We start from the raw sequence: 19,228 nt of genomic DNA on the forward strand, positions 1-19,228 counted from the left end.
ATCTTACAAAAATCAAATATTCCACGCAAGAAAAAAATTGGTTGCCGCTGCGAGCAGGGTTCGAACCTGCGCGGGAAGATCCCATTGGATTTCAAGTCCAACGCCTTAACCACTCGGCCATCGCAGCTGTCATATAAAAGGTATAGAATTGCTTTATGTAATACAATAACGTCGTACGTAAATGACTTTCAACAGTATTCTGATACGTAAAAAAAATGTATATTCTATATTCTGTCTTTTTGTAGTACGGGAATCCAATCCACGGTCGTGCCTCTTTTCTTCCGCCAGATGTCAGCGCACCCACGAGGGATTTTCGTTCTGACGATGAAAGTCAAAAGGCTTTCACTCGCGTGTGATAAGTCAATGTTGTTGTTTTGTTGTTGTTGTTATAAAATATCTGCATAAGAAACACTTCAAGACACGATCTAACATTGAACGCATGACAATTGATTTGTTACCCGGAACCTCTGAAGTGGCATTATGGTTGCCCCTTAAAGTGCCTGTTGCAAACTATTATGTTCTTCACATATCCTTCCGCGCTTTTAGGCGCCCGTGTTACGTTTATAACACACAAATCAGGGCCATACTGTATTTTTCAAGTTTACATTCAGTCACGTTTTACGTGTTTAATGGTGACTAATTGATAAAACCAAGATGCATTTTAACGCATCTGAAGGGGCGAGAAACGCAAGTATCCACCGGGAGTGGGACTTTTATTGAAGAGAACATGATTAAGGTGAACTGCTTCTAGAAGGTAACCTAATGACATCACAGTTGTGCTTATTTACATTATTAGCAAGTTGACTAGTTAATGTTCAAGTGGGGCAATGGCGCAAGAGACGAATGCCTCAGCTTCGCCAAAAGCTCTTCTGCGCATGCGCAAATTGGTCGCCTGTCGTAAGAGGTACATTTTGCACTACGGCATGTCCGTGTGGACAAATTTAAAAAATAAGCAAAAAACTATATACTAGTGCACACATAGTTTTTATTCAATCTGTTCATCATATTCACGCACCAATAAAACAAACACACGTTTTTAAAATAAAAAATTGTATTTATAAAATTCTCTCTCCAGATTTGTAACAACTTCTGATTTTACACCAAAGATTTGTCTCTTAATTGTCACACAGATTAATAGTTCCTAAATATTGCCCTAATCCTTACCTTATTTTTTTCAAAATTGAAAGAATTAAAATGTGGTAACATTTTACTGGCTCATCTTTAACATTTCAGTATTCTTAAATGCGTAGTTTTTACTCAAGGCAAAATGCGTCGTTCATCAGTCGCACTCATTTGAGCAATTGTCATTCTATAAGTACTATAATTAATTTCCTTTTAAGTCTCACATTTAATACTTTTGAACATAAAACAATGTTCATTTCCTCTTTCACTTGATTCTACAGCAATTCAATTCAGCATCAGCTCTTCAAGCATCCACCCTAATTGCTTTTTTTTTTTTAATTCACATTCTTCTTATCCTCGTTACTGTAAAGGTGTGGTACTCGTGTAACACTATTATAGTAGTTTTGCCTGATTCATCTTTACGAAGAGGTTATCACTTGATGCCGAAAGTCCATTCATGGTTGATAAAGGTGCTTTTTATTGCAAGAAAATGTGTGGGATTACCCTATGAGTCACTCCCTTTGAGACACTAAATGTTATTGTGTTGCTGGTACCACGTTGCGAAGCAAGAACAAGGCACTTAAAGGAAGTTGAGGTGATTGTGTTGTGATCAGCAGTGCCTGTTGACTTTAGGGAGCGGTCAAAAGATCTTAAGGGAAAGAAAAGAACATTCTTGTCTTATGTATGATAAAAAAAAAAAAACTTGTAATGCACACAGTCACACACACCCTACATTCAGACACTACATTCAAGTCCACTTTGATCTGAGTTGATAAATGACGAGACTAGTCCAGCCGCAGCTGAAAAAAAGAACTGATAGAAATTCCAATTTTTCCATGACCCAAGAGCAACACAAAACTTCAGTTCAGTGAGCCATTCAGAGTTAATTGGATCAAAAATTCTATTTCTTAATTAAAAAAATATAAGGAGCTCCCGTGTGTTTTTTGCAAAATAAGTTAGAGTGAGCACCACCTTAACAGCCGAGACATTTCTGTAAAACTGGGTGACTTGAGGATTGTACAATATTTGGGCTGTTTTACAACACAATAAGAGGCTTGTTTTTACACATTCACTGTCATTATTGAATGAGATAATCATTGATGTAGTTGTACACTGATCAGACTAGATTTATACTCACGGAAGAAGTTTGGATTTTATACACTAATTTCTGCCAAGAATCCACACCCTCTATGTGAAGTGCTTCGAGTTCAAAAATCAGCCACACACTTACAAAGAACACACCCAGTCCATATCATGCACTGTTACTTATTTACACATTTTGCAACAATCACAGTAAACACATTACAGTTTCCACCCAAGGGCCATTCACAGTGTAAGGACAGTACAGCGTGGGGATATATATATAAAGTCGCCCACTGTATCCCTGTGTCCTCTTTCCATGCTAACTGCACAGTTAGCCATGGGCACAATGCGATTTCTTATTTTGCTCTTATGGATGTGTCCACTTACAAAGCAGCAGAGGTGAGTCCATAACTGTGGAGGGTCAGGAGAAAATGGCTTTAACAATTTAATAAAAACATCTTCAGTGAAAAGAGATATTTAAATGCTATTTTTTTTTCTTCAACGTGTTTTTTTCAATAATGATGCACTAGTATAGCACACTTATTTAATTTTAATTAAGATTAAATTGAATTAAAATGTCCTTTTTTGCTAAATTAATCAAGCAATTTCGATCCCTCTATTCCTCGATCTATTACGAGGATTATAGTGTTATATTACATAACAGTTTAAAATGTTTATTAGTGTTCTACTCACAGAGAAATTATAAAATGTTAACTCTTTTCGTTAGATTTAATTACGTTTAGTAATGCTACACCAGTAAATCTTTTTTTTTTTTTTACAGCCCACTTTTTGTGTCTTTTAAGCTACTACCCTTAGGCAAGTGCTATTTTAATAATCTTGCAATCAATATGAGGTATTCAAACATTTTTCAAGACATGAGTATTAATTGGAGAAAATATATTTAAAACCAAAAACTTAATATTTTACTATTGTGATTCAACTATTACATATATCATAGCTGTATGAAAAATGATAACTTTTACTTTAATGTTTGAATGTTTGAACCTGTAAAAAATGTTTCTCAAAGTAGATCACATTATTTAATAATCATCTATGTATTAATATATAATACAATATATATTTTTTAAAAAAGGTTTTGACGCATTAAAATCATAAAAGAGAAGTCTTATAACTTTGTTAAATATAAGTTTGTCATATTAAGGTGTGACATTTGTCAACTCATTGATTTGTGTCCTTTTTTTTCAGCCTCCAGAGCGTGCTCACCAACAATGGTAAGTTTAAGCACCAGTCTTATTAGCATCTAGCGCGCTAATTTTTAGTATGTAACAAACGCTTTCCATCCTATGACAACACCTTAGTTTTCTAGTATAAAATTTGCAATATAGACACAAACAAAATGGCACTTTTACCGCACTACATTGAAATTGATCAGAACACTCATGAAAAACAATCATTATAAACCATATTTTTTCTGAGAATTTCTGTGACAGAAAGATATATAAAAAAAAAAAATACCGCACGTGTGTGAATGAGGTCAATGACCACCATTGTGAGCTCAACTATTATATTGGATGGAGGGCCAACAATAAAGTAGGATGATCTGTCCAAGTTGGACAGTTCCAGCTTTAGTCTAGTCCTTTTTCTTGTTGATTCCCGTGTTGTGTCTCCCCAGCTTCCGTGCTGACGTCCTGCGACTTCAACAACAATGACGAGCCATTCTGTAGCTTCCGACAGGACCCGTTTGACGATGGCGAATGGATCCGGCATAGAGGTTCAACCCCGACAATTGGAACGGGTCCTCCAGGAGATTACCCCGATGGAAGTTAGTGCTGCACCTCATCAGCAGTCAACAGTAAATTCACTCGTGAAAATAATCCAATCTATTTTTATTTCTAGATGGATTCTACATCTATCAAGAAGCCGACAACATTGGAAAAAGACAGAGAATTCGCCTGCTGAGTCCTTCTTTCTTCTTAACATCGGCAGAACAGATCTGTGTCCAATTCCGATATTCCATGTACGGCCCGGACAATTCCAATTCGTTGAGGCTAATGGCAAAGTGGCAAAATGGCCAGGAAGAGCTGTGGAATAAAACTGGATCCCAGAGTCCATCGTGGCTAAAGGGTGCCGTCACCGTGACCAGTTCAAGTGATCAGGAACTCACTGTAAGTGTTTACGTTCAAGCAAACAGCACACAGTACATTGTGGCTTCAAAAGCACCACAAGGGTTTGAGATAAGGAGAAATTTTCACAAGTTTTCTAAAGCTGAGCTGTGATTGGTTGTGACCTGAGACAACCGTGATGTCATTTTCAGTCAAAATGCCCATAAGATGGATAAAAATGGTTGAATTCTGCTGCTTAACTCACATTCTACAAACATTAATCGGAATCCCATGTTTAGAATAGCGGGGTCACACAACGTATTGTAATGAAAATGTCGGGGTTGAATTTAAGTGTGAAGTCAGGTCAAAGCTGGAGCTGGGAGTACCGTTAGAGACTTAAATTTGGGTAGTCTAAAGGATTAGTGTTGCAGTTGGAAGTTGTGGTCCCGAGTAAGGTTAGATCAGAGGGAGCTGGTACGAGTTAGGTTAAGGGTGAGGACTAGAGGTGCAGGTTAGAATTGAGAACTAAGGTGAGGTTGGTACAAAAGGTCAAGTTAGGGATACGGTTGAGTGAATTAATGTTGCTAGATCGGGTATGGGTAAGAGTATGACACTACAATATATAGAATTCAAGTTGAATACATACATGAGCTAGTTTGGGTTGTCGAAACCAAAAATCACTGTTTATGACTTAAATATGGTTTCAAATTGATAATTGGTTCCCCACCCCTGATTTGCTCTGGACCTTGTAGTGAGGAATGGAAAAGTGTACACTGATCAATATCTTATCAGTGCAACAACACGTGCGCAGAGAGCAGCTTGCGCTATCACTTCATACAGTCGCAGTTCAATTGTGTGCCCTTGTCTTGCTTTTATAACCACCATAAAACTGTTGCAGCAGTCTTAGCAAAGTCAAAAAAGTCAAAGTCAGCTTTATTGTCAATTTCTTCACATGCCAAGACACACAAAGAAATCGAAATAACGTTCCCACTATCCCACGGTGACAAGACATAGTACACAATATACAAACAAGTAAACAACACAAAAAAATAAAAACAAGAAGGCACAAACAATGAATAAATAAGATAAATATGGTTGTTTAGGAAACCACACCCCAGGACCTGCTTGATAACACTCCTCAACATTCTCACATGCGTGGTTTGCAAATACTTAACTGTACTCAAGTAGAATTTTCAGGTATCTGTACTTTACTTGAATTCATTTTTCAGGCTTTTCTTTTGTCTCCCTGCATTTTGTTATGTATTACCCTTTCAGATTATTAACCAAATTGTCTCTTGGGTTCTTTTAGATTGTCTTTGAGGCTCAGCGAGGCGTCTCCACTTCCTGCGATTCAGCACTCGACAACATCGTCATTAGCGAAGGAGCATGTCCCAGTAAGTAAACTCACAATATACGACATACGTAAACGACAACATACGGACGCGAAATCTAATGTTTGTTCCACAGCTTGCGTTTCAGGCTGCGACTTTGACAACCTGGACGACCTCTGTGGGTGGACTCTTTCCACATCTGACGAGACAATATTTGGCTTTGAGCAATGGAGTGGCCAAACAGAGACTGAAGGCACCGGACCTGATGATGACTTCTCCAAGCCGGGATGTAAGTAGAATAGGAGTAGGGATAATTTACATATCAGGTTTTCAAGCCAAGCAACTCATGACTCCTTAATGACCTCTTAGTGGGATCCTACGTGCTGATGGATTCTACCTATGCTACACCCGGACTTCAGGGAGAAATCACAAGTCCTCTGATAAACACTTCTTCTGGGTGCCTTGATTTTACATTCCATTACTATATGTATGGCACCAGCCGTAACATGGAGCTCAGTGTCTTCATCATGACAAGTAAGAGACATTTTAAATGTCCCCCTAAAAACCTGTTCTGAAATGTTCATCAAGAGATTAATTCAAAAATTATGTACACGGTACCTACCACAGGCGGGGTGGGGCACTGGTTGTCTGCCTCACAGTTCAGAGGGCACGGGTTTGATTCTACCCCAGGCCTCCCTGTGTGGATTTTGCATGGTCTCCCCGTGCCTGCGTGTTTTTTTTTCAGGCACTCCAGTTTCCTCCCACTTCCCAAAAAGATGCACAGTAGTCTGATTGAGCACTCCAAATTGTCCGTAGGTGTGAGTGCGGATGGTTGTTTGTCTCTGTTTGCCCTGCGATTGGCTGGCAACTGGTTCAGTGTGTCCCCCACCGGCTGCCTGATGACTGCTGGGATAGGCTCCAGCACGACCGCGACCCCTGTGGGGACAAGCGGTACGGAAAATAGATGGATGGATAGATGCCAAGACAAGATGCACAAAAATCAGTTTGGAACTCAAGCAGCAAAACGCACACAGGCAGGAAACCATGCTGCTTTCACAGATTCTGCCAATTTCCGGGGCCCAGATGAATGCCACTCAATCTGAACTCCGGACAAACAGACTTCTTCTTGTTGGTCTTGAATTTGCGGTTTGTACTTACCAGAGGGAGTCTTGGGAGCTGCTCTCCTCAATGTCACTGGAAACCAGGGTCCAGGCTGGAAGCCTGCCAATGTCCGTTACCTTGGCAACGCTCCGATCCAGGTAAACGCTACAGCTACTGTCTATGTATGCGTGCTGATATGGAGCATTAAAATAAACTGTTCACATTGAATTTCAGTTTGTTATTTCGGGGACCTATGGAGAGACTGCAGAAACCGATATTGCTGTTGATGCTGTGTGTGTTATGGCCTGTCAAGGTGAGAAAGTGGCCAGGAAGGAGAGTAAGGTTTTTGACAACAATCATGATGGCTGAAATATACATTTTTGTGTTAAAATTTCTTTCATTATCTGTCTATTTTGGAAAATATTTTTTTTTACTTCTCATGTCAAAGATTCTGTGCACACTGACAGTACTCTTCTTGAAAAAGGTCAGCTAACCACGCCAGAACCACCCGTGCCAACTCCAACTAATGGAACAACTACACCAAAACCCACCACTCCGAGACCAACTACGCCAAACCCAGGTATGCAATGCTTTGCTTTGCCCGAGTCGTTACCCTATATTTATATTTTGCGTACACAAATGTTTTCCTTCAAGGACCGCAAACAAAAAATCCATAGTATGCAAAGATGCACTTTGTCTCACAGATCAAATGTTTAGTGCAGATAGATTTGGTCAAGCGGACTTTCCACACATAAACAGTTTGAGAATCCATGATTAGACCATACCGTAATTATCTTTCACAAGCCAATCCACTCCTTTTTGTTTTTACTGCACAGTTCAGTGCCCTCCTAATGCAGAGTACATAGAATGTGGCCCAGCTTGTATCCCTACCTGCATGGAACCCTCCACCAACTGCAGCGGCTCCTGCATCACCGGCTGCTTTTGCAAACCAGGCTATGTCTTCAAGGGGAAACACTGTGTGCCACTGGAGAAATGTGGCTGCCTGGATCACAATAACAACTATTATGAGGTCAGTATTAGGACACCATACCCAACACTTGTAGTGACAAGTAAGGCACTACCTCCTTACCAAGTTGCTGACTTTTGTCTTTTAGCCTGGTGAGATTGTATTTGGAGACGGCTGCTCCAAGCTCTGTCGCTGTGCAGGGAACTACACTTTGGAATGTGTGGATAATAGCTGCGATCCCACAGAGGAGTGTCGCGAGGTTAACGGTGTCGCCGGATGCTACCCAAAAGGTAACACGCCAAGGACGTCTTGTCATTTTAAACTTCCCTGCTTGATCAGTAAGGAGTCTTGAGAATCTGTATTGTCTGCAATCCGAATGTCACACAAAGAACTTGTTTTCCATCAAGGTACCTCTTCGTGCATTGCCTCCGGTGATCCACACTACACCACCTTTGATAAGCGCAAGTACAACTTCATGGGCAACTGCAGTTACCAGATGACCGCAGTCTGCAATAAGTCCGCGTTACCATTCTTTGTTGTCAACGCTGACAATGAAAACCGCTACAACAGACCCAGCATCTCCTATGTGAAGGCGGTTCATGTGTATGTTGTATCTGGTCGTGTCTCCATCTTCAAAGGTGGTGCTGTCCAGGTAAGTAGGGATGAGGGAAATTTGGTCCAGACTATGATCATACTGATTCATTTGGTTTGCTGCCTTGCCTGCTCAGTTCTGACTCTCACCTGCTTTCCACATCCAGGTGAATGGAATCAAAGTCAACCTCCCAGTGAATCCGTTTCCAGGCGTCTCTGTGTTCAAATCAGGAAAGCACTACACCGTGTCCTTGGACTTTGGTGTGACTGTGCGCTATGACGGAAACCACTTTATGGACATCAAAGTGATTAAAGAGTAAGCGTGACGGAGCGTAACATGTTGTTATGGTAGTGCTGCTGTTGACTATCATCAAATTGGAAATGTTTGAGGCGCCTCCTTTTCAAATTCTGGATTGAAAAAGCTTGTGACATGTCATCCGCAGCTATAAGAGTCTACTGTGCGGATTGTGTGGCGATTACGACGGCGATGCTAAAGACGACTTCCGCAAGCCAGATGGATCGTTGACCAACAGTCCTAATGACTTTGGAAACAGCTGGAACACTGATCCAGAGTGAGTCTTACTCTTTATTTTTCAATGTAATTGCCAAATATTCGATCATTCCAGATTCTGAACATTGTCTTGCGTGTATCCTTTTGCACAAGGTGTAACAAAAAACCAAACACCACTCATCCCGGATGTGATGCAGAGGAGCAGAAGCTCTATGAGAGCTCTGGATACTGTGGCATCCTGCTGAACAAAAACGGCCCTTTTGCTGCCTGTCACGCCAAGATCAACCCCAATGTAAGTCACAAGATCTCGGACAGAGGTACATTGCCCAAAGTTGGAATGTTGTCTTGCAATTGGGAATTGGGTTGTAGCGTGCTGGTTGTGTGTTCAGGACTACTTCAAGGACTGTGTCTTTGACCTTTGCGTGCTCAATGGCACTCATGCCATTCTGTGCGAAGCCATCGAAGCTTACGTCAATGAGTGCCAGGACCGTGGGGTCAACATCAGACCCTGGAGGAACGAAACCTTCTGTCGTGAGTCCAAAGTGTAGATTGTTGACATTGAATTCTCCTGTGGCCTTCCCGTTCAGTGTGCCCAGATCTTAATGACTGAAAGACATGCCTCTGACTTGAGTCATCTCATTCGCCGCACAGCTTTTAGGTGCCCCCCAAACAGCCATTACCAGCCTTGCGCAGACCCCTGTCAGGAGACGTGTACAGGGAGACCCTCCTCCTGCAGCGGACCGTGCGCTGAGTCCTGTGTGTGTAATCCCGGCTACATCCTGAGCGCTGGCAAATGTGTCACCAACTCCTCGTGTGGCTGCACAAACTCCAATGGCCAATATTATCAGGTACCGCGAGAAGGACAAGTACCTGTACACTCGGACTGTGTAACACCCCCCAAAACCTAAATGATATACTGTATCGATTGTGCCTGTCTGTCAGCCCGGCGAGGAGTTCTATGTTGAGGACTGTAACTTGAAGTGTCGGTGTGACGCACCCTTGATCACCTGTCAGGCATCTCAATGCCCCCCAATGCACGAGTGCCAAGTCCAAGGGGGAGAGTTGGGCTGCTATCCCACAAGTAAGCACATATCCTTTCAACCTTTCCTCTTCATTTAACCACAGGACAAAAACAATTGTTGTCATACTTATTTAAAATGAATGTCAATGACACCTTAGGCACAACACCCAGACCAACAACTCCGAGGCCGACTACACCAAAGCCAAGTATGGTGTCGTGTGTAAAATCCTAATAAATCTACTCAGTAGCTTCTAACCCATTGATGATTTTTCCCTGTGCAGATCAGTGTCCTCCCAATGCAGAGTACATAGATTGTGGCCCAGCTTGTATCCCTACCTGCATGGAACCCTCCACCAACTGCAGCGGCTCCTGCATCACCGGCTGCTTTTGCAAACCAGGCTATGTCTTCAAGGGGAAACACTGCGTGCCACTGGAGAAATGTGGCTGCCTGGATCACAATAACAACTATTATGAGGTCAGTATTGGTACACCATACCCAAGACTTGTAGTGAAAAGTAAGGCACTACCTCCTTACCAAGTTGCTGACTTTTGTCTTTTAGCCTGGTGAGATTGTATTTGGAGACGGCTGCTCCAAGCTTTGTCGCTGTGCAGGGAACTACACTTTGGAATGTGTAGATAACAGCTGCGATCCCACTGAGGAGTGTCGCGAGGTTAATGGTGTCGCCGGATGCTACCCGAAAGGTAACACGTCAAGGGACCTTCCTCTTGTCACTCTAAACCTCCCTGCTTGATCAGTAAGGAGTCTTGAGAATCTGTATCGTCTGCAATCCGAGTGTCACACAAAGAACTTGTTTTCCATCAAGGTACCTCTTCGTGCATTGCCTCCGGTGATCCACACTACACCACCTTTGATAAGCGCAAGTACAACTTCATGGGCAACTGCAGTTACCAGATGACCGCAGTCTGCAAAAAGTCTGCGTTACCATTCTTTGTTGTCAACGCTGACAATGAAAACCGCTACAACAGACCCAGCATCTCCTACGTGAAGGCGGTTCATGTGTATGTTTTATCTGGTCGTGTCTCCATCTTCAAAGGTGGTGCTGTCCAGGTAAGTAGGGATGAGGGAAATTTGGTCCAGCCTATGATCATACTGATTCATTTGGTTTGCTGCCTTGCCTGCTCAGTTCTGACTCTCACCTGCTTTCCACATCCAGGTTAATGGAATCAAAGTCAACCTCCCAGTGAATCCGTTTCCAGGCGGTTCTGTGTTCAAATCAGGAAAGCACTACACCGTGTCCTTGGACTTTGGTGTGACTGTGCGCTATGACGGAAACCACTTCATGGACATCAAAGTGATTAAAGAGTAAGTGTAACGGAGCGTAACATGTTGTTATGGTAGTTCTGCTGTTGACCATCATCAAATTGCAAATGTTTAAGGCCCTTGCTTTTCAAATTCTGGATTGAAAGAGTTTGTGACATGTCGTCCGCAGCTATAAGAGTCTACTGTGCGGATTGTGTGGCGATTACGACGGCGATGCTAAAGACGACTTCCGCAAGCCAGATGGATCGTTGACCAACAGTCCTAATGACTTTGGAAACAGCTGGAACACTGATCCAGAGTGAGTCTTACTCTTTATTTTTCAATGTAATTGCCAAATATTCGATCATTCCAGATTCTGAACATTGTCTTGCGTGTATCCTTTTGCACAAGGTGTAACAAAAAACCAAACAGCACTCATCCCAAATGTGATGCAGAGGAGCAGAAGCTCTATGAGAGCTCTGGATACTGTGGCATCCTGCTAGACAAAAACGGTCCTTTTGCCACCTGTCACGCCAAGGTCAACCCCAATGTAAGTCACAAGTTCTTAGACAGACGCACATGGCCCAAAGTTGGAATGTTGTCTTGCAATTGGGAATTGGGTTGTAGCGTGCTGGTTGTGTGTTCAGGAGTACTTCAAGGACTGCGTCTTTGACCTTTGCGTGCTCAATGGCACTCATGCCATTCTGTGCGAAGCCATTGAAGCCTACGTCAATGAGTGCCAGGACCGTGGGGTGAACATCAGACCCTGGAGGAACGAAACCTTCTGTCGTGAGTCCAAAGTGTAGATTGTTGACATTGAATTCTCCTGTGGCCTTCCCGCTCAGTGTGCCCAGATCTTAATGACTGAAAGACATGCCTCTGACTTGAGTCATCTCATTCGCCGCACAGCTTTTAGGTGCCCCCCAAACAGCCATTACCAGCCTTGCGCAGACCCCTGTCAGGAGACGTGTACAGGGAGACCCTCCTCCTGCAGCGGACCGTGCGCTGAGTCCTGTGTGTGTAATCCCGGCTACATCCTGAGCGCTGGCAAATGTGTCACCAACTCCTCGTGTGGCTGCACAAACTCCAATGGCCAATATTATCAGGTACCGCGAGAAGGACAAGTACCTGTACACTCGGACTGTGTAACACCCCCCAAAACCTAAATGATATACTGTATCGATTGTGCCTGTCTGTCAGCCCGGCGAGGAGTTCTATGTTGAGGACTGTAACTTGAAGTGTCGGTGTGACGCACCCTTGATCACCTGTCAGGCATCTCAATGCCCCCCAATGCACGAGTGCCAAGTCCAAGGGGGAGAGTTGGGCTGCTATCCCACAAGTAAGCACATATCCTTTCAACCTTTCCTCTTCATTTAACCACAGGACAAAAACAATTGTTGTCATACTTATTTAAAATGAATGTCAATGACACCTTAGGCACAACACCCAGACCAACAACTCCGAGGCCGACTACACCAAAGCCAAGTATGGTGTCGTGTGTAAAATCCTAATAAATCTACTCAGTAGCTTCTAACCCATTGATGATTTTTCCCTGTGCAGATCAGTGTCCTCCCAATGCAGAGTACATAGATTGTGGCCCAGCTTGTATCCCTACCTGCATGGAACCCTCCACCAACTGCAGCGGCTCCTGCATCACCGGCTGCTTTTGCAAACCAGGCTATGTCTTCAAGGGGAAACACTGCGTGCCACTGGAGAAATGTGGCTGCCTGGATCACAATAACAACTATTATGAGGTCAGTATTGGTACACCATACCCAAGACTTGTAGTGAAAAGTAAGGCACTACCTCCTTACCAAGTTGCTGACTTTTGTCTTTTAGCCTGGTGAGATTGTATTTGGAGACGGCTGCTCCAAGCTTTGTCGCTGTGCAGGGAACTACACTTTGGAATGTGTAGATAACAGCTGCGATCCCACTGAGGAGTGTCGCGAGGTTAATGGTGTCGCCGGATGCTACCCGAAAGGTAACACGTCAAGGGACCTTCCTCTTGTCACTCTAAACCTCCCTGCTTGATCAGTAAGGAGTCTTGAGAATCTGTATCGTCTGCAATCCGAGTGTCACACAAAGAACTTGTTTTCCATCAAGGTACCTCTTCGTGCATTGCCTCCGGTGATCCACACTACACCACCTTTGATAAGCGCAAGTACAACTTCATGGGCAACTGCAGTTACCAGATGACCGCAGTCTGCAAAAAGTCTGCGTTACCATTCTTTGTTGTCAACGCTGACAATGAAAACCGCTACAACAGACCCAGCATCTCCTACGTGAAGGCGGTTCATGTGTATGTTTTATCTGGTCGTGTCTCCATCTTCAAAGGTGGTGCTGTCCAGGTAAGTAGGGATGAGGGAAATTTGGTCCAGCCTATGATCTACTGATTCATTTGGTTTGCTGCCTTGCCTGCTCAGTTCTGACTCTCACCTGCTTTCCACATCCAGGTTAATGGAATCAAAGTCAACCTCCCAGTGAATCCGTTTCCAGGCGGTTCTGTGTTCAAATCAGGAAAGCACTACACCGTGTCCTTGGACTTTGGTGTGACTGTGCGCTATGACGGAAACCACTTCATGGACATCAAAGTGATTAAAGAGTAAGTGTAACGGAGCGTAACATGTTGTTATGGTAGTTCTGCTGTTGACCATCATCAAATTGCAAATGTTTAAGGCCCTTGCTTTTCAAATTCTGGATTGAAAGAGTTTGTGACATGTCGTCCGCAGCTATAAGAGTCTACTGTGCGGATTGTGTGGCGATTACGACGGCGATGCTAAAGACGACTTCCGCAAGCCAGATGGATCGTTGACCAACAGTCCTAATGACTTTGGAAACAGCTGGAACACTGATCCAGAGTGAGTCTTACTCTTTATTTTTCAATGTAATTGCCAAATATTCGATCATTCCAGATTCTGAACATTGTCTTGCGTGTATCCTTTTGCACAAGGTGTAACAAAAAACCAAACAGCACTCATCCCAAATGTGATGCAGAGGAGCAGAAGCTCTATGAGAGCTCTGGATACTGTGGCATCCTGCTAGACAAAAACGGTCCTTTTGCCACCTGTCACGCCAAGGTCAACCCCAATGTAAGTCACAAGTTCTTAGACAGACGCACATGGCCCAAAGTTGGAATGTTGTCTTGCAATTGGGAATTGGGTTGTAGCGTGCTGGTTGTGTGTTCAGGAGTACTTCAAGGACTGCGTCTTTGACCTTTGCGTGCTCAATGGCACTCATGCCATTCTGTGCGAAGCCATTGAAGCCTACGTCAATGAGTGCCAGGACCGTGGGGTGAACATCAGACCCTGGAGGAACGAAACCTTCTGTCGTGAGTCCAAAGTATAGATTGTTGACTATGGATTCTCTTGTAGCCTTCTCTCTGAGTGCGCCCAGATCCGAATGACTTTGAAAGACATGCCTCTGACTTGAGTCATCTCATCCGCCGCACAGCTTTTAGGTGCCCCCCAAACAGCCATTACCAGCCCTGCGCGGACCCCTGTCAAGAGACATGTACGGGGAGACCCTCCTCCTGCAGCGGACCGTGCGCTGAGTCCTGTGTGTGTAATCCCGGCTACATCCTGAGCGCTGGCAAATGTGTCACCAGCTCCTCGTGTGGCTGCACACACTCCAATGGCCAATATTATCAGGTACCGCGAGAAGGACAAGTACCTGTACACTCGGACTGTGTAACACCCCCAAAACCTAAATGATATACTGTATCGACTGTGCCTGTCTGTCAGCCCGGAGAGGAGTTCTATGTTGAGAACTGTAACTTGAAGTGTCGGTGTGACGCACCCTTGATCACCTGTCAGGCATCTCAATGCCCCCCAATGCACGAGTGCCAAGTCCAAGGGGGAGAGTTGGGCTGCTATCCCACAAGTAAGCACATATCCTTTCAACCATTCCCCTTCATTTTATCTCATGACAAAAACAATCGTTGTCATACTTATTTAAAATGAATGTCAATGACACCTTAGGCACAACACCCAGACCAACAACTCCGAGGCCGACTACACCAAAGCCAAGTATGGTGTCGTGTGTAAAATCCTAATAAATCTACTCAGTAGCTTCTAACCCATTGATGATTTTTCCCTGTGCAGATCAGTGTCCTCCCAATGCAGAGTACATAGATTGTGGCCCAGCTTGTATCCCTACCTGCATGGAACCCTCCACCAACTGCAGCGGCTCCTGCATCACCGGCTGCTTTTGCAAACCAGGCTATGTCTTCAAGGGGAAACACTGTGTTCCACTGGAGAAATGTGGCTGCCTGGATCACAATAACAACTATTATGAGGTCAGTATTGGTACACCATACCCAAGACTTGTAGTGAAAAGTAAGGCACTACCTCCTTACCAAGTTGCTGACTTTTGTCTTTTAGCCTGGTGAGATTGTATTTGGAGACGGCTGCTCCAAGCTCTGTCGCTGTGCAGGGAACTACACTTTGGAATGTGTGGATAATAGCTGCGATCCCACAGAGGAGTGTCGCGAGGTTAACGGTGTCGCCGGATGCTACCCAAAAGGTAACACGCCAAGGACGTCTTGTCATTTTAAACTTCCCTGCTTGATCAGTAAGGAGTCTTGAGAATCTGTATCGTCTGCAATCCGAGTGTCACACAAAGAACTTGTTTTCCATCAAGGTACCTCTTCGTGCATTGCCTCCGGTGATCCACACTACACCACCTTTGATAAGCGCAAGTACAACTTCATGGGCAACTGCAGTTACCAGATGACCGGAGTCTGCAATGAGTCTGCGTTACCATTCTTTGTTGTCAACGCTGACAATGAAAACCGCTACAACAGACCCAGCATCTCCTATGTGAAGGCGGTTCATGTGTATGTTCTATCTGGTCGTGTCTCCATCTTCAAAGGTGGTGCTGTCCAGGTAAGTAGGGATGAGGGAAATTTGGTCCAGACTATGATCATACTGATTCATTTGGTTTGCTGCCTTGCCTGCTCAGTTCTGACTCTCACCTGCTTTCCACATTCCAGGTGAATGGAATCAAAGTCAACCTCCCAGTGAATCCGTTTCCAGGCGTCTCTGTGTTCAAATCAGGAAAGCACTACACCGTGTCCTTGGACTTTGGTGTGACTGTGCGCTATGACGGAAACCACTTTATGGACGTCAAAGTGATTAAAGAGTAAGTGTAACGGAGCGTAACATGTTGTTATGGTAGTTCTGCTGTTGACCATCATCAAATTGCAAATGTTTAAGGCCCTTGCTTTTCAAATTCTGGATTGAAAGAGTTTGTGACATGTCGTCCGCAGCTATAAGAGTCTCCTGTGTGGATTGTGTGGGGATTACGACGGCGATGCTAAAGACGACTTCCGCAAGCCAGATGGATCGTTGACCAACAGTCCTAATGACTTTGGAAACAGCTGGAACACTGATCCAGAGTGAGTCTTACTCTTTATTTTTCAATGTAATTGCCAAATATTCGATCATTCCAGATTCTGAACATTGTCTTGCGTGTATCCTTTTGCACAAGGTGTAACAAAAAACCAAACAGCACTCATCCCAAATGTGATGCAGAGGAGCAGAAGCTCTATGAGAGCTCTGGATACTGTGGCATCCTGCTGAACAAAAACGGCCCTTTTGCTGCCTGTCACGCCAAGATCAACCCCAATGTAAGTCACAAGATCTCGGACAGAGGCACATTGCCCAAAGTTGGAATGTTGTCTTGCAATTGGGAATTGGGTTGTAGCGTGCTGGTTGTGTGTTCAGGACTACTTCAAGGACTGTGTCTTTGACCTTTGCGTGCTCAATGGCACTCATGCCATTCTGTGCGAAGCCATCGAAGCCTACGTCAATGAGTGCCAGGACCGTGGGGTCAACATCAGACCCTGGAGGAACGAAACCTTCTGTCGTGAGTCCAAAGTGTAGATTGTTGACATTGAATTCTCCTGTGGCCTTCCCGCTCAGTGTCCCCAGATCTTAATGACTGAAAGACATGCCTCTGACTTGAGTCATCTCATTCGCCGCACAGCTTTTAGGTGCCCCCCAAACAGCCATTACCAGCCTTGCGCAGACCCCTGTCAGGAGACGTGTACAGGGAGACCCTCCTCCTGCAGCGGACCGTGCGCTGAGTCCTGTGTGTGTAATCCCGGCTACATCCTGAGCGCTGGCAAATGTGTCACCAACTCCTCGTGTGGCTGCACAAACTCCAATGGCCAATATTATCAGGTACCGCGAGAAGGACAAGTACCTGTACACTCGGACTGTGTAACACCCCCCAAAACCTAAATGATATACTGTATCGATTGTGCCTGTCTGTCAGCCCGGCGAGGAGTTCTATGTTGAGGACTGTAACTTGAAGTGTCGGTGTGATGCACCCTTGATCACCTGTCAGGCATCTCAATGCCCCCCAATGCACGAGTGCCAAGTCCAAGGGGGAGAGTTGGGCTGCTATCCCACAAGTAAGCACATATCCTTTCAACCTTTCCTCTTCATTTAACCACAGGACAAAAACAATTGTTGTCATACTTATTTAAAATGAATGTCAATGACACCTTAGGCACAACACCCAGACCAACAACTCCGAGGCCGACTACACCAAAGCCAAGTATGGTGTCGTGTGTAAAATCCTAATAAATCTACTCAGTAGCTTCTAACCCATTGATGATTTTTCCCTGTGCAGATCAGTGTCCTCCCAATGCAGAGTACATAGATTGTGGCCCAGCTTGTATCCCTACCTGCATGGAACCCTCCACCAACTGCAGCGGCTCCTGCATCACCGGCTGCTTTTGCAAACCAGGCTATGTCTTCAAGGGGAAACACTGTGTTCCACTGGAGAAATGTGGCTGCCTGGATCACAATAACAACTATTATGAGGTCAGTATTGGTACACCATACCCAAGACTTGTAGTGAAAAGTAAGGCACTACCTCCTTACCAAGTTGCTGACTTTTGTCTTTTAGCCTGGTGAGATTGTATTTGGAGACGGCTGCTCCAAGCTCTGTCGCTGTGCAGGGAACTACACTTTGGAATGTGTGGATAATAGCTGCGATCCCACAGAGGAGTGTCGCGAGGTTAACGGTGTCGCCGGATGCTACCCAAAAGGTAACACGCCAAGGACGTCTTGTCATTTTAAACTTCCCTGCTTGATCAGTAAGGAGTCTTGAGAATCTTTATTGTCTGCAATCCGAATGTCACACAAAGAACTTGTTTTCCATCAAGGTACCTCTTCGTGCATTGCCTCCGGTGATCCACACTACACCACCTTTGATAAGCGCAAGTACAACTTCATGGGCAACTGCAGTTACCAGATGACCGCAGTCTGCAAAAAGTCCGCGTTACCATTCTTTGTTGTCAACGCTGACAATGAAAACCGCTACAACAGACCCAGCATCTCCTACGTGAAGGCGGTTCATGTGTATGTTCTATCTGGTCGTGTCTCCATCTTCAAAGGTGGTGCTGTCCAGGTAAGTAGGGATGAGGGAAATTTGGTCCAGCCTATGATCATACTGATTCATTTGGTTTGCTGCCTTGCCTGCTCAGTTCTGACTCTCACCTGCTTTCCACATCCAGGTTAATGGAATCAAAGTCAACCTCCCAGTGAATCCGTTTCCAGGCGGTTCTGTGTTCAAATCAGGAAAGCACTACACCGTGTCCTTGGACTTTGGTGTGACTGTGCGCTATGACGGAAACCACTTCATGGACATCAAAGTGATTAAAGAGTAAGTGTAACGGAGCGTAACATGTTGTTATGGTAGTTCTGCTGTTGACCATCATCAAATTGCAAATGTTTAAGGCCCTTGCTTTTCAAATTCTGGATTGAAAGAGTTTGTGACATGTCGTCCGCAGCTATAAGAGTCTACTGTGCGGATTGTGTGGCGATTACGACGGCGATGCTAAAGACGACTTCCGCAAGCCAGATGGATCGTTGACCAACAGTCCTAATGACTTTGGAAACAGCTGGAACACTGATCCAGAGTCAGTCTTACTCTTTATTTTTCAATGTAATTGCCAAATATTCGATCATTCCAGATTCTGAACATTGTCTTGCGTCTACTATTTCCTTTTGCACAAGGTGTAACAAAAAACCAAACACCACTCATCCCGGATGTGATGCAGAGGAGCAGAAGCTCTATGAGAGCTCTGGATACTGTGGCATCCTGCTGAACAAAAACGGCCCTTTTGCTGCCTGTCACGCCAAGATCAACCCCAATGTAAGTCACAA

General features: G+C 44.4%; 1 protein-coding gene and 1 non-coding gene across 2 annotated transcripts in view; one reads left to right on the plus strand and one right to left on the minus strand.

Moving 5' to 3' along the window:
* Nucleotides 1-45: 45 nt before the first annotated feature.
* trnas-uga (transfer RNA serine (anticodon UGA)) lies at nucleotides 46-127 on the minus strand. Its single transcript has one exon. It is a non-coding gene; the product is annotated as a tRNA-Ser (tRNA).
* A 2,204-nt stretch (nucleotides 128-2,331) lies between these two features.
* zanl (zonadhesin, like) overlaps nucleotides 2,332-19,228 on the plus strand; it is a 37,278-nt gene continuing 20,381 nt past the window's right edge. The window contains exons 1-56 of the mRNA XM_061293500.1: nucleotides 2,332-2,604; nucleotides 3,412-3,437; nucleotides 3,839-3,988; nucleotides 4,063-4,331; nucleotides 5,578-5,662; nucleotides 5,736-5,888; nucleotides 5,969-6,133; nucleotides 6,761-6,858; nucleotides 6,935-7,013; nucleotides 7,185-7,280; nucleotides 7,537-7,730; nucleotides 7,816-7,957; nucleotides 8,075-8,319; nucleotides 8,426-8,574; nucleotides 8,702-8,830; nucleotides 8,923-9,061; nucleotides 9,159-9,300; nucleotides 9,421-9,617; nucleotides 9,712-9,850; nucleotides 9,949-9,996; nucleotides 10,072-10,265; nucleotides 10,351-10,492; nucleotides 10,615-10,859; nucleotides 10,966-11,114; nucleotides 11,242-11,370; nucleotides 11,463-11,601; nucleotides 11,699-11,840; nucleotides 11,961-12,157; nucleotides 12,252-12,390; nucleotides 12,489-12,536; nucleotides 12,612-12,805; nucleotides 12,891-13,032; nucleotides 13,155-13,399; nucleotides 13,505-13,653; nucleotides 13,781-13,909; nucleotides 14,002-14,140; nucleotides 14,238-14,379; nucleotides 14,502-14,698; nucleotides 14,792-14,930; nucleotides 15,029-15,076; nucleotides 15,152-15,345; nucleotides 15,431-15,572; nucleotides 15,690-15,934; nucleotides 16,042-16,190; nucleotides 16,318-16,446; nucleotides 16,539-16,677; nucleotides 16,775-16,916; nucleotides 17,037-17,233; nucleotides 17,328-17,466; nucleotides 17,565-17,612; nucleotides 17,688-17,881; nucleotides 17,967-18,108; nucleotides 18,226-18,470; nucleotides 18,577-18,725; nucleotides 18,853-18,981; nucleotides 19,079-19,217. Of these exons, the coding sequence (XP_061149484.1) occupies nucleotides 2,522-2,604; nucleotides 3,412-3,437; nucleotides 3,839-3,988; nucleotides 4,063-4,331; nucleotides 5,578-5,662; nucleotides 5,736-5,888; nucleotides 5,969-6,133; nucleotides 6,761-6,858; nucleotides 6,935-7,013; nucleotides 7,185-7,280; nucleotides 7,537-7,730; nucleotides 7,816-7,957; nucleotides 8,075-8,319; nucleotides 8,426-8,574; nucleotides 8,702-8,830; nucleotides 8,923-9,061; nucleotides 9,159-9,300; nucleotides 9,421-9,617; nucleotides 9,712-9,850; nucleotides 9,949-9,996; nucleotides 10,072-10,265; nucleotides 10,351-10,492; nucleotides 10,615-10,859; nucleotides 10,966-11,114; nucleotides 11,242-11,370; nucleotides 11,463-11,601; nucleotides 11,699-11,840; nucleotides 11,961-12,157; nucleotides 12,252-12,390; nucleotides 12,489-12,536; nucleotides 12,612-12,805; nucleotides 12,891-13,032; nucleotides 13,155-13,399; nucleotides 13,505-13,653; nucleotides 13,781-13,909; nucleotides 14,002-14,140; nucleotides 14,238-14,379; nucleotides 14,502-14,698; nucleotides 14,792-14,930; nucleotides 15,029-15,076; nucleotides 15,152-15,345; nucleotides 15,431-15,572; nucleotides 15,690-15,934; nucleotides 16,042-16,190; nucleotides 16,318-16,446; nucleotides 16,539-16,677; nucleotides 16,775-16,916; nucleotides 17,037-17,233; nucleotides 17,328-17,466; nucleotides 17,565-17,612; nucleotides 17,688-17,881; nucleotides 17,967-18,108; nucleotides 18,226-18,470; nucleotides 18,577-18,725; nucleotides 18,853-18,981; nucleotides 19,079-19,217 (8,298 nt within the window). The 5' untranslated portion in view covers nucleotides 2,332-2,521. The remainder of the gene's footprint in view (nucleotides 2,605-3,411; nucleotides 3,438-3,838; nucleotides 3,989-4,062; nucleotides 4,332-5,577; nucleotides 5,663-5,735; nucleotides 5,889-5,968; nucleotides 6,134-6,760; nucleotides 6,859-6,934; nucleotides 7,014-7,184; nucleotides 7,281-7,536; nucleotides 7,731-7,815; nucleotides 7,958-8,074; nucleotides 8,320-8,425; nucleotides 8,575-8,701; nucleotides 8,831-8,922; nucleotides 9,062-9,158; nucleotides 9,301-9,420; nucleotides 9,618-9,711; nucleotides 9,851-9,948; nucleotides 9,997-10,071; nucleotides 10,266-10,350; nucleotides 10,493-10,614; nucleotides 10,860-10,965; nucleotides 11,115-11,241; nucleotides 11,371-11,462; nucleotides 11,602-11,698; nucleotides 11,841-11,960; nucleotides 12,158-12,251; nucleotides 12,391-12,488; nucleotides 12,537-12,611; nucleotides 12,806-12,890; nucleotides 13,033-13,154; nucleotides 13,400-13,504; nucleotides 13,654-13,780; nucleotides 13,910-14,001; nucleotides 14,141-14,237; nucleotides 14,380-14,501; nucleotides 14,699-14,791; nucleotides 14,931-15,028; nucleotides 15,077-15,151; nucleotides 15,346-15,430; nucleotides 15,573-15,689; nucleotides 15,935-16,041; nucleotides 16,191-16,317; nucleotides 16,447-16,538; nucleotides 16,678-16,774; nucleotides 16,917-17,036; nucleotides 17,234-17,327; nucleotides 17,467-17,564; nucleotides 17,613-17,687; nucleotides 17,882-17,966; nucleotides 18,109-18,225; nucleotides 18,471-18,576; nucleotides 18,726-18,852; nucleotides 18,982-19,078; nucleotides 19,218-19,228) is intronic.

The sequence above is a fragment of the Syngnathus typhle genome, linkage group LG1, assembly GCF_033458585.1.
Source record: "Syngnathus typhle isolate RoL2023-S1 ecotype Sweden linkage group LG1, RoL_Styp_1.0, whole genome shotgun sequence".
NCBI lineage: Eukaryota > Metazoa > Chordata > Actinopteri > Syngnathiformes > Syngnathidae > Syngnathus > Syngnathus typhle.